General features: G+C 42.0%; 1 protein-coding gene across 1 annotated transcript; it reads right to left on the reverse strand.

Annotated features, from left to right (window-relative positions):
• Positions 1-585: 585 nt before the first annotated feature.
• Positions 586-14,898, reverse strand: ARRDC4 (arrestin domain containing 4). The gene is made up of 8 exons (XM_019983593.2): positions 14,471-14,898; positions 9,495-9,561; positions 8,626-8,773; positions 6,597-6,699; positions 5,386-5,642; positions 4,737-4,899; positions 3,722-3,876; positions 586-3,344 (listed from the first exon to the last, which is right to left on the reverse strand). The coding sequence occupies exons 1-8, from the start codon at positions 14,760-14,762 to the stop codon at positions 3,288-3,290; spliced, it is 1,242 nt and encodes a 413-aa protein (XP_019839152.1). The 5' UTR covers positions 14,763-14,898; the 3' UTR covers positions 586-3,287.
• Between the last annotated feature and the right edge of the window lie 81 nt (positions 14,899-14,979).

Consider the following 14,979-nt stretch of genomic DNA (forward strand, 5'->3'; position numbering starts at 1 on the left):
CATCTCACACATTATAAACACTTGGAGAGTAAATTATCTGGGTTTATGTTTACCACTTAGCTAAGGTTTATAATTTTCCAGGACAGAGAGTCAAGGCAGTTTTCTGAGATGACATATTGTTACATATTCCCTGTACAAAATGTATGACTTCTGTCCATTTGAGTATGTATGTGGAGAGAGGAGGCTACTTAGACCTACCTAGCAGGTCTGCCACCAGACCTACTAAATTAATCCTGGAAAGATTCTGGCCAAACAAACACGACAACTCAGGAAACTTTAGGAAGTAGTCACTATCATTTGAGAATAAATGGAGATAATGTTCTCTCAATGACCAATAGAGCTTAAGCTTAATCTTTCACATCAACTACCCTTTTTCCTGGGATGCTAATAACTGATCACCCTTTGGGGAAACTGAGGCCATCACAGAAACAGGCTCAGAATGCACCAGGGTGGTGTCCGGCCTGATGACAGCACACATCTGCAGAAGGATCTCAGCGGTAACACTCTGTATCATGGTGTTGATTTCCCTTAAGTCTGTCACAATCTGAGTCGTAGTCTTAACAAAAACAAAACAAGACTAGTAACTCACAGCATCAGTGGAATCATTTTATTAACAAAAGGAACCCATGGGGTTCAGACAAGAGTACAAAATACAATTATTTTTTTTTTCCTTGTGGGTTAAATTGTTACATTTTTATAATAAAAATAAAAGGCTTTGATAGTTAACTTATCAAAAACATAACCCCTGCCTATTGAGTTTCTTATTGTGCAAAACAAAAACATGGAAGTTCTGCCCATGGAAGAATTGTGTGAGCCAAAAGATGCACATTCTCAATTTCAAAAATTTTGCATCAAAAAGAAAATTCTAAGGCCACGGTTTCTTTGCAAACGAAACAAGAGGAGAATATACAAGCAAATAGCAGCTAAATTTTTATCGTCATTCCCAAGTATTCTCTATTCCAATGTAGAATCTTCTACATTCATCAAATAACTTCTTGATTATAAAAAGGTATGCAGTTTCAACCTACTGCTTAAGGTCAGATATACCAATATCAATTCAATAAGGCAAATCATACCTTTTAGCTATTCTTGTTAAGTGCTAGAAAATCAGCTCTGTTTTACTTTGATGGGTGCATTTTATGATTTCTTTAAAAAAGGTGGCAAGACAATCCAAGTGAAGACCCTAGTAAGCAGCTGCCTTTCTACCTGCAGTCAGATAATTAAACTTGCTCTTCCTCCGTACAATTTTGTTGTTTCTTTCACTGTGTTTTGGTATCATGGAGATGGACAATGTCTTGACAAAACATGTAAACTGTAATTCAGAGGTCAAGAAATAGCTGATCTTTTTTTTTAAAGTACAAATAAAACTGTTCAGACAACACATAGCTTCTTACACACAAAAACAAAGCAAAATAAAAGATCACCAAAAAACCAAAGGAAGGAGTAACGATTCATGACAATTTCAGTACCGCAATTATTGGGAGAACAGTTTGCACTGTGATTTTCAACAGAGGCTTACAACGGAAGAACGGCTTACGATGCTTACGTGATTACAGAGGAGAGAGGTATGCCCAGAGGATTAAAAGTGTACATTTACCTAATGTTTGTATAAAAATCCCTGATCAAATGTCCATCTAATTTTTACATACAAAATTTAACCTTAGGACTTTTCTAACTGAGTATACTGATTGAAAGAAAAGCTAATCATTCAGTTGAGTGAAGTACAGTATTTGGCATGGGAAGCACCAGGGTTTCTAGAGCGAACCCTTAGGACATGGAGAAAACCAAAGTACTGGGCTGGTCCAAAATCTCTGTCATGCGGATCCCTACCTCCCCTTCCACTCAGCATCCAGAAATACTCTCAGCTCATGAAACCAACAGATTAAAGTAAAAACAAGTGAACGTTTGACTCTGACTAGGAGGTGACAGAGGGACATAAAAACACTGCTCAGACTTTTAGCAGCAACACAATCTTGGTCTTAATATCCTGAGGTTCAAGGATAGTAAAATATTGCACCAAAATGATAAAAAAAAAAAAAAAATCACAGTTTAAAGAGAATTACTAAAGAAGTGGAATAACAATGGATAACACAGTGACTGCCATCGTATCAGTACACTTATGTCTCTTGAGAGGAATTAACTTTGTGACTTTAAAAAAAATGGTATTTCTGCCTTCTTGATTTTACATTAACTTCAAATACCCTTTGGTATACACATACTAACCTTCATCTAATGCTAACCTTACAAGTTTTGCCCTTAGTCCAGTTTCTGGTTTGGGGATAGGAGAGATAAGACTGCTATAGACAAATGAGCAGAAACTCCAGAGAAGACTTCTCAGGCCTGGAGCTTTAAACCGAATCTGATTCTGATAACACCGTTAGAGGTAGGTAAGAAAAGGCCTTTTCCCCCGCACTGTGCAGTTATCAACGCATCCTAAGGATGCAAGCTTTTTTGTTTTTTTAACCCTTTTTAAAATATGCTCCTAGGTAATTAAGACATGAGGAAAATCAAACATGTACCCTGCTAAAGTATTTAAAGGGGGTTAGGAAGTGGCAACTTCAACAAAATGTGTTATCAAGTTGAAATTCACCTTTCCCCTTTCAACTGACAAGCCTTTTAAGGAACTCATTCTTGGTTTCATAATACTGTAGAGCCAATTTATAAACTACTTCTTAGACTATCACTAGAAGAATGAAAACTGTACTTCATTAGTACCTCCTAAGATCATGACCTCAGAAAAGGATTCTTTTAAGGACCTTCAGTCCTATCAACTATGGTAAGAAATCATGACGATCCTGACACCAGAGGGTCTCGCTTCATATTTAGAGTGGGCCCCTTTCCTGCTCACGCACATTCTTGTGCTGCTACATTCTCTAAAATCAAGTCTCCTCCCAGTATGTCCACATTGCCTCAGCTGCTCCACTTTGAGAAACCTTCTAAAGACAGGCTCACAGTGCTTCCACTCTTCACAGGCACCTTTCTTTCTCCTGGGTTGGCACAGGCACCCCTTCAACTTACTCTATCACCATCTGGACTTTCAGTACATTCTGAGACTTTTCACATCACATATTCATCCCACCGTTCAAAGGGAACACAAGACCACATCACAAACTTGTGCAACAATCCTGTTGGCCAACTGGAAAGTTCTCGTTGCATTTTTTTAACTTCTTCCACCTTCGGTCTTGGCGTTATGTTCTTAAGCTCATCCTCCCTCCCTGTTCCCCCAAAAGCAGGGGAAGAACCAACATTCTAATTGGATGATGAGCACAGTGACTTCTGAAACATGTTCAAAGAATGAAGGAAACAGGCTGGGTCTCCTCTACATCACTAGGATGTGGATCAACCTGTAAAAATGAGCAGACCGAGATTAATACTGCAATGTTCTTTAACACAACTATAGAATCTATTGCTAATTACATGATGATAGCTAAGCCAAGCTGCTCAAAGCTACTATGAAGAAGCCCCAAAGACTTCTAAGTTCTAAGAATACTATTAAGTTCTCTGTATTCCGGGTCCTTAAAGGCAATTCATGGTACTCTACATGCATGCTAGAAAATACCAAGAAAATACTGCAAAATGTGATAAATGGACCAGTGATAATTTATCATCATCATGATAGAAAATTGTCGTATGTATCTTTTAATAACTGGGAATCAACAACGGATACAGGGTTATTTACAAACAGAACAGCACAAGCCTAGTTTTCTTGTAATGTGTTTACCTCTGAATAAAGTGGTGGAGGCTGAAATCGGAATTCCTGGATGCAGGCAAACATCGGACAGCATGACTCTCCCTCACAGTTAGGGGGCTGAGGGTAAGGAGGAACGTGTTGAGAGAATTCTTCCTCCGACACCACGTCTGCATAATTTGGTGGTGCTGAAAAAAAAACCAAACAACAAACAAAAAAAACCAGTTGGATCTAAGAAATCCAGGCAGAAACTAATTACGTTAATGTCTACTGAACTCTGATAAAAATAAGAAATTTAGCTTAATTTGAAAATAAAACAAATGGTATTCTTCCCTCTAATCAGGAAGCTTTTATGCCCATTACAACAAAAAGTATTCAATGGATTCTGTTTTTATTAAGTACTACACAAACAGTGGGACATGACTGAGCGACTCAACTGAACTGAACACTGATTCTATTCTACTCTCTTGAGTTCCATACGTTACAGTCTAGGTAAAAAAAAAAAAAAAAAGTCATGAAATGTGGCTACAAAAAATACATACATAACAAACCATACTCTGATTATTTTTCATTGCTGCTGCTGCTGCTGCTGCTGCTAGGCCGCTTCAGTCGTGTCTGACTCTGCGACCCCAGAGACGGCAGCCCACCAGGCTCCCCAGTCCCTAGGATTCTCCAGGCAAGAACACTGGAGTGGGTTGCCATTTCCTTCTCCAATGCATGAAAGTGAAAAGTGAAAGTGAAGTCGCTCAGTCATGTCTGGCTTTTAGCTACCCCATGGACTGCAGCCCATTATTTACCTATTATAAACAGCAGTTGGGAGATGTGGATGGTATTTCTGGACGTGCCATTGGGAATTCTGTGTCTTGGCTAGGCTAAACTCTCAAGTCCCTGCCTAGAATAATGTTTGCTGATTTTTAGTAATAAGAAGAGTGAGGACAGTCACAGTGGAAGTAGCAATTATCATCTGAGCACTTTCTATCTTGTATGTGCTGCTCTTACATACTCTGTATGTGTGACTTCATCATGAAAGAACCTCAAAACATCTTACCTTCGGGCTGTTCCGGCAGAGTCAGTGTCAACCAGCTCATATCCATAATGAACTGGCTGGCAACGCTGGAGTTTCTGCTGCCAAAACCATTGTATGGAACTGTGCCAATCACTAACGGCAACTCAAGCATCAACTTTTTAGCACCAGGAATGTGAATGTACACCTAATACGCCAAAGACCAAAACAACAACAAGAGAGAGAGAGGCACAAATGTAAGTTAAACCTTATAGTGAGTAACCCAATTATTTTTTCATAAAAAAAGCTTCTTTTGTCTGCTACTATTCCCAACACGATCGCAAACTGTCCTGACAGAATAAAATGAGCAAACCGAATGAAGAGCCCACAAAATACAGAGAACGCTCTGTGCTGGAGAACTGCATCCTGAACACACTTCACTGTCAGTGAGCATGGCTCACACAAAACCACAGGAAGTTAAGGACACATCTTCACCGTAAGAGCAGCCCTGACAGCACCTTCGTTCTCCCACCTTAATTAAACCCCTCAGGGGGCTAGTTTTTGATGAAAAAACAGAAGAGATCCTCTACTTCATAATCTGTTGTGACACTGACATAAAAGGACATCTCTCGGGGGCACAGCACCGGGCCTGACTCCACGCCCGTGTCTCACGCCCCCCGGGCTCCGCACTCACGGCTAAGGAGTAGTGCACGCGGATGATGCAGCAGTCCAGGATGGACGGGGTCACGGGTGGGATCTTGAGGGTCTTCCCATTCCAGGTGTCAGTGCTTCCGGAGGCGATGTGGTTCCCGCGCACGTTGGCCACCATGAGCCGCACGGTCTTCGTCTTCCCGCTGGCCAGGTACGTCTGAGTCTGGAAAATGGCAGCTTTGGGAACAATCAGACGAGAGGAACAATTCTCTATTTCTGCATAGATCGGAATAGCTTCTCCTAAAAAGAAAACAGAAACACCTTCAGAGACTCTTCAGGAAGTTCTCACCACGGTGGAACAGAGCCGTCCCTGACGCAAGCTGAAATGTGGCAATGTGACTTTAAGAAATTGAGAGGCCTCATGGAAAAATTTACCCTGCAAATCTGAGTCAGAGAAAAGAAAATTCACTGCAGCTTGTGCAGATAATGTTTTCTAATTATTCCATGATTCACTTTTCTAATGTAGCAATATTAGGCTACCAGTTCTAAAGATCTATAAATGACCATGATCTATAAAAATTGAGAGAAGATATACAAATAAATGATTTAGTACTATCTTAAGTACCAAACTCATCAATGCTTAACAAAATCTGCCCGAAAAAAGAACAAAGTTTGCACTTTAGGAACAGATGTTAAGCAGTGGATGGCGTAAACAAGTTTCACACCCACATTATACACCCACTGTCATACTATCCCATACCACCCTCGTCTCCAACCAGCCAGAACCCTGGAGCAGGGCCATATCCACTGGATGGAAATGGGCCTTTCACAGATGGTTGTTCTGATACCAATCTGACTGTTAAAGAGTGTCAACGTTCTACATTTTAGCCCTGTGTGTACAATTCCCAGCACGGAGTCAGAATGCCTAACAGTATTTTCATACAACAACAGCTCTCTTCCAAGCAACATTGCTTGGAATAGTCTTCTGCAACATTAAAATAAATGCTGGCATCTTCTCATTTTGGTGTTAGTCTTAGTTATGAACGTACCAGGACTGAAGTCAGAAATACTAGGATCATTGGGATCTACTCATCTATTTATAAATATTTAAATATCAATGATTTATACTAGAATCATATTACTCATGTTTTAAAATAATATATACTTCATTAATCACAAAACATATTATTCAGAATTGTTTTCAATTAGCTAATTAACGAATCTTGCATTTGGAATTTTAGACAGTTTGCTTACCGTTGCAGTATCCCTTTCTTTCAATTTTGGCACTCAGCGAGACTGGACCAGAAGTGAAAAACCAACAGCCAACCATTTTCTCTTGAGTTTTCAATACAGGGGTCTTTAAAAGTTCAAATAATAAAATTACTTAAATTGATCTAGAAAATTCATACAACTTATGTCATTTTTTTAAATAAAATAGCTGTAGAGAAATGTCTTCCAAAAAACAAATCAACCTTTTTTATCTTCTTGTGACATTTTATGCAACATACTGAAAGAAAGCATTAAAAAATCATTCCCTTTTCAGGAAAACTAAGTGAATTTTCCGATTCAAATTAGGGTGACAGCATGCTATTTTATTCTATATTTTCACTGTGTTTCTGGGAAATGAACATCATCCTTTAAAAAAGCAATCAGAACCTAACTGTAGCAGTCCCTATTAACATGACAGAACTACCTTTTCTAAAAAAAAGAGTTTAGGTGTAGATCAGGAGGAGAAACTGCATATAAATCAATAGCCAGAATGTTCCATTTGTCTTGGAGTTTAAAATGTTGAATAAGCAAACAGCCTTTTGTCCTTACTTCAAATGCATTATTAGGCAGAAATTTCAAGGGTACTTAGAATAATTTGGGGCTTCTGTGTTATGGCAGTACAACAACACACCAATGTAATGGATCTAAAGGATTATTGAACTCACCACCCCACTTTCTATTCTACATCAGCAAAAAAAAAAAAAAAAAACAACGAGGTTTAAAATACTCAGTTTACAAGAGGCACAAGCCAAAATTCACTGTAAAACCCAAAGTTGCAATATATAGCTTTTTAATTGTTGAAGGATAATAAAGGATAATTAGCATTTCTTTTTGCAAAAAAAAAAAAAAATTTAAATTATTTGCCACAATGGCCCCATAAATTAATTAGAATTAGAATTACTTAACCACCCAATTCTAAGTAGTTTTTAAAAACACAAGGCAGTTATTAGCATCATCAATTTTCAAAATAGGTGTTGAACAGGTGATAAGTCACAGCTAAAAGCTGGGTCAGGCTATTGCATGATTTTGGCTGCAAGGGATCATGCAGCTAGGCTTATCTGTTACATTTTCATAATAATTTCATAACAAGAGTAAATTCTATTTTATTTTTGTATGAAAATAGAGTTAAACAACTTTTAACTCCTATTTTGTTTTTTTTTTTCCTCTTATCTTTAAAAACACTGGCTAGAAAGAGGAAACCTCCAGTACTAAAAATATATCTTTGCAACATCAGTATCATGATGGAAAGTTTAAATTATTAAGTAAAAAAAAAAATCATTCATTCATATTTAAATGAAGAACCATTAGGTCCTTACTAGCTATCATGAAAGTACAAGGTATAATTTTATATTATTTTGATAATATGGGTCTAGATAAAAGAATCTACCTCATTAGCTCCCATCTTGCCTATTCTGTTGTTACTTACAGCCTGATCTTTCTTATCAGCCTACAGTATTTCTGGTGATTATTAGAAGTTCAATGCTTTAATGCAGCCAAATCTGTCATAAGGAAATGAGAAGTGAAAGGAAGTCCAGAGCAGCTGCACATACTCACTTAGCGTTAGAAAATGACATGCAAAATGCACGGAGACACAGCATAATGGCCTGAGCGTCAATAACAGGCTGAGCGTGATTAGTACTCTTCCGTAATTACTGTTCCTCACCCTGCTATTAGGGAAGAGTTTAGAATACCACAGCCCTGGGACTGTGGCTGCTCTGAGAAAAGTAACTACTCTGTGTGCGCGCATTATTATTATTAAGCCTTATTAATGCATTTCGAGCCCATGTAACTTTTTGGCAAAAGAAGCCCTGAAAAACAGGGACACAATCAAGAGTATTACCGCACACAATTTGTAATTTGCCCGACTTAGAATCATATATTTATAGTGAACGCATATGGGTTATAAGATTACATCAAAAAGTGACAGGATAGGCGGCCACTAGACTTGCTAAATGCAGGGATGATGGCCGAAAGCAAAAAGAGGGGCAGAGGAAGGGAGGGCAGAAGAACGTACTAGCAACGCTGGTGTGTTGACATCGATGTGACTGACGACCTGGAGTTCCCGCTTAACGCTCTGATCAGGTGCCTGGGGTCGTTCCAAAATCGCTCTCACACAGTACTGAATGCTTCCATATTTCCCAGTGAAGGAGGTTACCAAAGGTCTGCAAGAAACCGAAGACGTGATATTTAAAGTTTCTTTTTCAGTTCAAAACAGGAAAAAGCTCTTAAAAGTGTTGTAGTGGTGGTTTAGTCGCTCAGTTGTGACTCTGTGATCCCATGGACTGTAACCTGCCAGGCTCCTCTGTCCATGGGATTTTCTGGAGTGGATTGCCATTTCCTTCCCCAGAGGATCTTCCCCACCCAGGGACCAAACCTGTGTTTTCTGCTTGGCAGGCAGATTCTTTACCACTAATCCATGTGGCTGCTGTTGCTAAGTCATTTCAGTCGTGTCCGAATCTGTGCAACCCATAGACGGCAGCCCACCAGGCTCCCCTGTCCCTGGGATTCTCCAGGCAAAAACACTGGAGTGGGTTGCCATTTCCTTCTCCAGTGCATGAAAGTGGAAAGTGAAAGGGAAGTCGCTCAGTCGTGTCCGACTCTTAGCGACCCATGGACTGCAGCCTGCCAGGCTCCTCCATCCATGGGATTTTCCAGGCAAGAGTACTGGAGTGGGGTGCCATTGCCTTCTCCGATTCATGGGGAAAACCCCTTAAATTAAGTGTCAGTTTTGTTTAAAAAAAGAGAGGTAACAGGGGTGGGATCTATCAGAGGTTACTTATGATAAATATTTACACCTGAGTGTTAGAAGCTACTCAGTAACCATACAATGTACAGACACCTTCCAGGGAAAGAAAACCCCCAAAGCTACACAGTTTCACTTACTCAGATGGAAGTTGAAAACTAAAAGGAAATTCATGTTTTCCAGGCTGTAGTAAGAGGATGCCTTCCCCTAAAAAAGACAATATATTTTTATTTAAGTTTCATATTAGATCAACAATTGTCAGTATAAATCATAATTTTTTTAAAGGGAGGTTTTCCTGGCTGTACCACTGAATATACTTCAAAAAGTACGTTAACCTGAGATTTAGAGAATTATTGATAAATTTTGAGTCAACTTTTACCAAGCTCAATTTCAAATTACATATATATGTGTATATATACATATATGCTATCTGCAAATAGACCAATTACATAATTGCCATCAAGTACCAGAGCTCCCACATACATATGTATGTATACACAACCATACATACCTATATATAGTATTTATTTTCCCCACTTGTATACTAGCATGAGTATAACCTGAGATACAAATATTACATAGGACCCAAAACTAATTTAGAAAAAAACCAGATCTATTTATTTTAGACTACTCTTTGGGCAGAGCTGGAAAAGGAGGTGAAAAATTTCTTTGTTGTGTTATGAATATTGGGTATAATACTTAACAGCCAATTCAACAGGACCAGTTATTAGGCAGGAATCAGTACTGATCAATAGAGAATGTTGTTTCACTTGGGATAGAGAGGTGCAGATGGCCAGAACTCCTTCCTCCTGCTCTGGGGTCAGTTGGCCCCATTTCGTTTCAAACAGCTTACCCCTGACCATGAGAAAGCTGGGAGGCAGGCTGTGGATGGACTGAGCAAGGTCAGAGGCACTGCTGGAGTGCCGACTGAGTGCAGACTCTCGGCCAGCTTCAAAGCCAACGCCAGGGATGTCAGTGTTGGTCGGGTGGCTCCCCAGAGACCTATAAACGTTCCCTTCATTCTGTGTGCACAGATCCAAGTACAGAACTAAATCTCCCAAGGGTGGGGTGACTGAGATGAAAAAAGTGCAGCACAGGCTGAGCACTTTCTCTGAGATTTGCCTGGTCAGTTGATACTAAAATGGAGATTTCTATTGTAGCCATTCATTAAAAAAATTTTAAAGGTGAAAAATCACTAGTGAAATGGGATAATTTTTCACTTAAATAGTTAATAGGTCTTAGAACTTAATAGTCTAAGCCCTTCATCAATTCAGTTAATATTTCAACCCCATACTTTTGAAAGTTGTGTTAGTCATTCGGTCATATCTGACTCTTTGCCACCCTACAGACTATGGCCTGCCAGGCTCTTCTGTTCATGGGACTCTCAGGCAGGAATTCTGGAGTGGATAGCCGTTCCCTTCTCCAGGGCATCTTCCTGACCCAGGGATCAAGCCTGGGACTCCTGCACTGAAGGCAGATTCTTTACTATCTGAGCCACCAGGGAGGCCCTTCTCAGTTTCAACCTTTTACTTTTAGAAAAAGGGAATGCGTCATTGGCTCATTAAATCTCCTAACTCTATCTCCGATTTTCAATGTGTGATATATAAGGTGCAAAAAATCGTAACAGCATTTGCCACTTACAGTCATTCAGATAGAGTATAAAGGTGGTTAACTTGGAGGCAAAGTGATAAGTCACAGGGACATGTTAGATGTTAATGACACATTAAATAATAGTGACAGAGTGAGTCCCAGGGCTCAAGGGTGTCTGGGGCCACTCTACAAGCCCCAGCACCAGAAGGCAGGAAAGCCTCTCCACTCTGTAACTATCAAGTACTAGGCTCAAGGAATCCCGATACTCCTGAGACCTGGGCTAATGTTCCAAATTGTAATCATCAGATAACTGAACACAATAAAGTACTTAAAATGTTTAAAGATGTGGATTTCATTACATCCAAAATTTACAGTGATTGTCAGGTACAAAGCTGATACAAAGCTAAGTAACTTCAATCTCCAAATAAACCTTGGGAGGAAAGATGGCTACAGACACTTGTATGCATTGACCCTAGGCTGTAAACTCCAGGAGTTGGGGATGGACAGGGAGGCCTGGCGTGCTGCGATTCATGGGGTTGCAAAGACTTGGACACAACTGAGCAACTGAACTGAACTGAATGACCCTAGGATGCCCAGTCTGTTGTTGGGGTTGGGGTGAGGGTGGGGGGGTGGGGTGGGGAGGGAACCATCTCCGCAGTTGATGTAAGCGGTTGGCATGGAGACAAGGGTTAGGTGAAGGGAAGGGCATTGCAGGCAAGTGTGAAGAACAGAGCTGTGCAGGACATTGGAAGAGAATAAGAGAGATGAAGTTCTCTCTTCAGAGAAAAAACAAATAGGAACCAGAACATTTAAAATGACTCTGACGTACACCCGTGGCGGATTCATGTCGATGTATGGCAAAAGCAATACAATATTGTAAAATAATTAGCCTCCGATTAAAATAAGTAAATTTATATTAAAAAAAAATAAAATGACTTTGAACTGCCTCAAAACATAAAAAGGAAAAAAAAATGTTCAGAAAGTTGGGTAGCTGAGCTGGTAAAGAATCCTCCTGCAATGCAGGAGACCCTGGTTCAATATCTGGGTTGGGAAGTTCCACTGGAGAAGGGATAGGCTACCCACTCCAGTATTCTGGGACTTCCCTGGTGCCTCAGATGGTAAACAATCTGCCTGCAATGCAGGAGACTTGGGTTCAATCCCTGGGTTGGGAAGATTCCCCTGGAGGAGGGCATGGCAACCCATTTCAGTATTCTTTCCTGGAGAATCTCCAAAGGACAGAGGAGCTAGGCAGGATACACCCCATGTCTCCATGGGGTCACAAAGAGTTGGACATGACTGAGTGACTAAGCGCACAGCACAGCACTGGAATAAAATCTTTGCTTGCTTTCTTCTTCTTTATTAACTTTTAATTAAGAAGGTCCATAAACTGAATCATGTGTCCATTTTGCTCTCAAGGTTTACTGCTTTATGCAATGAGACCTACAGTGTCACAAGATGCTTCATTCACTCATGTTCCTCAGCCCAAGCGCATAATTCAGGGCACTGGTGAGTCCTGAGCTACCAGACCAACACAGAGGCAGAGCCTGGAGCTCAAAGGTTGAGGAATGTACACAAGGTCATCCTCCTGGTGTGCCGCCAACATGTGAAACCAACTCTCTGATGTGTCTTGTTTTTCTACCATTATTACTGATAAAAATATGAAGAAAATCAACCACCAAGACAGCAAGTAGTTAGATTAACAAGGCTAACAAATTATCCAGTACATTTTTTGAAAACACATCCCATAGCCTAGATTTCAAAAAATCTCTTCAGGTGACTGAAATTCAGCTAGATTTTGAAATTAAACAAACCTAAGAATCTACAGCTATATAATGTTGTTAACTTCTCTCAGATTATAGATACTAGGTTTTTTTTCCCCCTCTATTAAGTCAACTAAAATAGACTTATGATTTTACTTTTCGCCAGTGTTTGTTACTGTATGTTCTAAAATAAGCTAAGATTTTTCAGGTTGTCTAGAATGAGCCATTCTACTTCATCAGAATGACAAAAAATCTGACTTGTGAATCAGAACACTATTTAATAGTATTTCACCAAAGCGTTTTTCCCATTGCAAATCCCAGGTCTAACTTCTATTAATCTTACATCTATTTATTCAGTAGTTATGGGCACAGACATACAAGCAGTTCAAAATCGTGGACAAAAACTCAGTAGTTACGGACACAGAGAGTCTGAAGTCCTGGACAAAACCCAGTTACTTCCCTCTTCCATTGCCCTTGACTCCAGTCAGCCATCTTGAAAATCTGTGTTGTCTGTTACCTTTGGGGAAGGCCTGTGTGGGCTGATTCTGGAAACCATACTGATGAAAGGGCATAGAGCAAGAAAGAACTGTCACCTAACATACTGAATTTATTAATCCCAGAGAGGGCTTTGGTTCACATGTGCTTTCCTCACTGAAGTTTTTGGAATTAGTTGATGCTCACATAAAGATTTAACTGTGAACAGTCTACTGTTCCATAGCAGGACAAGGCAAAACTGCATTTACTCTTAATTTCTGTATAATACATAGCAAAGGGTAAACACTGATACACTGCATTTCATTCTTCAACAGCTGAGTCTACATCACTGTTTCATTTTACAGATAAATGCTGAAGCTGATGAGGCAAAAAGGTAAACAGTTTAAAGGAGCTCCTCAACTAAAAAAAAGACTAAGACTCACTGTCCCTGGTATTTTAAGGGAATCTATTTTTGCACCGAACATTAACGGAATCCATGCTGTGAATTTTCACAGGGGTACTTCTGGAAAATCCTACACTATTAACAACTTCAGAAGCAGGGTCATTATTCCTCCACAAACTCTTTCAGTGGCCAGCTCCCACTGTAACTCAAGGTTTATGGGAGGTGTAAGGAAGGAAGAAGATGCAAAGAGAACAAAAAGAAGAGAAGGATAAAGACAAAGGTAGAACTCTTAAACCCGCTCCCCAAAAGGGGGGGATCCCAGGATGATGGATCAAGTCACAAAGCACTTCCTTTGAACTCCTAATGCTCAGGGAACGACTTCCCTCCTAAGATTTGAGCTTTTTGCTAACTCATCATGAAGCAAGAAGGATGCGAGTTGGGGGTTGATGGCGGGGCAGGGGGGAATGCCGGTGAAGGGAAGGCCCGTAAAACACCGGGCACATCAGGACAGACTGGTTCTGCCCTCCATTCCTTAGGCCACAAGGAACAGGACCTAGAGCCCCAGATCCTGGTTCCCATGGCAACGGCTCACTCCCACAGCCTGCCTAGGCGGTCCTGGGACCCCGATGCAGCTCAACGCCCAGCGAGGCAGGGGCGGGGCGCCAGGTGGAGAGGAGAACCTTCTCCCCGGGGTTGTGAGGTGGGGGTGCGCAGGCATTGTTGCTCGCCCGCCACAGCCCCCAAAGGGATGCTGGGCCACCCTGCGAGCGGACCCCACCCCCAGAAACCTCCCCCCCCCCCCCCCCAGCCCCCTGGCCGGCGGGCATCCCCCGGAGCGCTCCTTCCCCGTCCCCGCTGGCCCCTCTCCCAGGCCGGGGTCGGCGCTCACCGGCCGGGGGCTCACGCAGGCTGAGGCACACGTTGAGGTACTCCACCTCCGAGGCGGCCGCAGGGGCAGCGGCACCAGCGCTCGACCCCCAGGAGGCGGTGGCGCGGCCCTGGGCCTCCAGACGCAGCGCGCGCAGGGCCACCGGCTCGGCCGCCTCCAGCAGCACGTGTCCAGCCACGGTCTCGCCACTCGAGTAGCAGCCCTTACGCTCGTCCTCGAACACCAGACCCAGGCTCTTCACGCGGCCCTCGGAGCCCGCCGCCGCTGCCGCGGACCCCGCCTCGCCGCCCATCCTACCGGGCGACGCGGCCGCGCCGAGGCGGTCGGCAACGGCCCGGAGCCGGGGTCGCGAGCCGAGCGGCACCGCTGTCACGGGCGCCAGGCGCACGCCGCGGGCCCCCGTGCCCGCCGTGCGCTGCCCGGTGGAGCCCCGGCGCGCCGTAGGGCCTGTCGCTTTAACAAACCCAGCTGGCGAAGGCGAGGGGCCGGGACAGCCCACCCCCGGCGCA

This window comes from Bos indicus, chromosome 21 (assembly GCF_029378745.1).
Source record: "Bos indicus isolate NIAB-ARS_2022 breed Sahiwal x Tharparkar chromosome 21, NIAB-ARS_B.indTharparkar_mat_pri_1.0, whole genome shotgun sequence".
Classification (NCBI taxonomy): Eukaryota; Metazoa; Chordata; class Mammalia; order Artiodactyla; family Bovidae; genus Bos; species Bos indicus.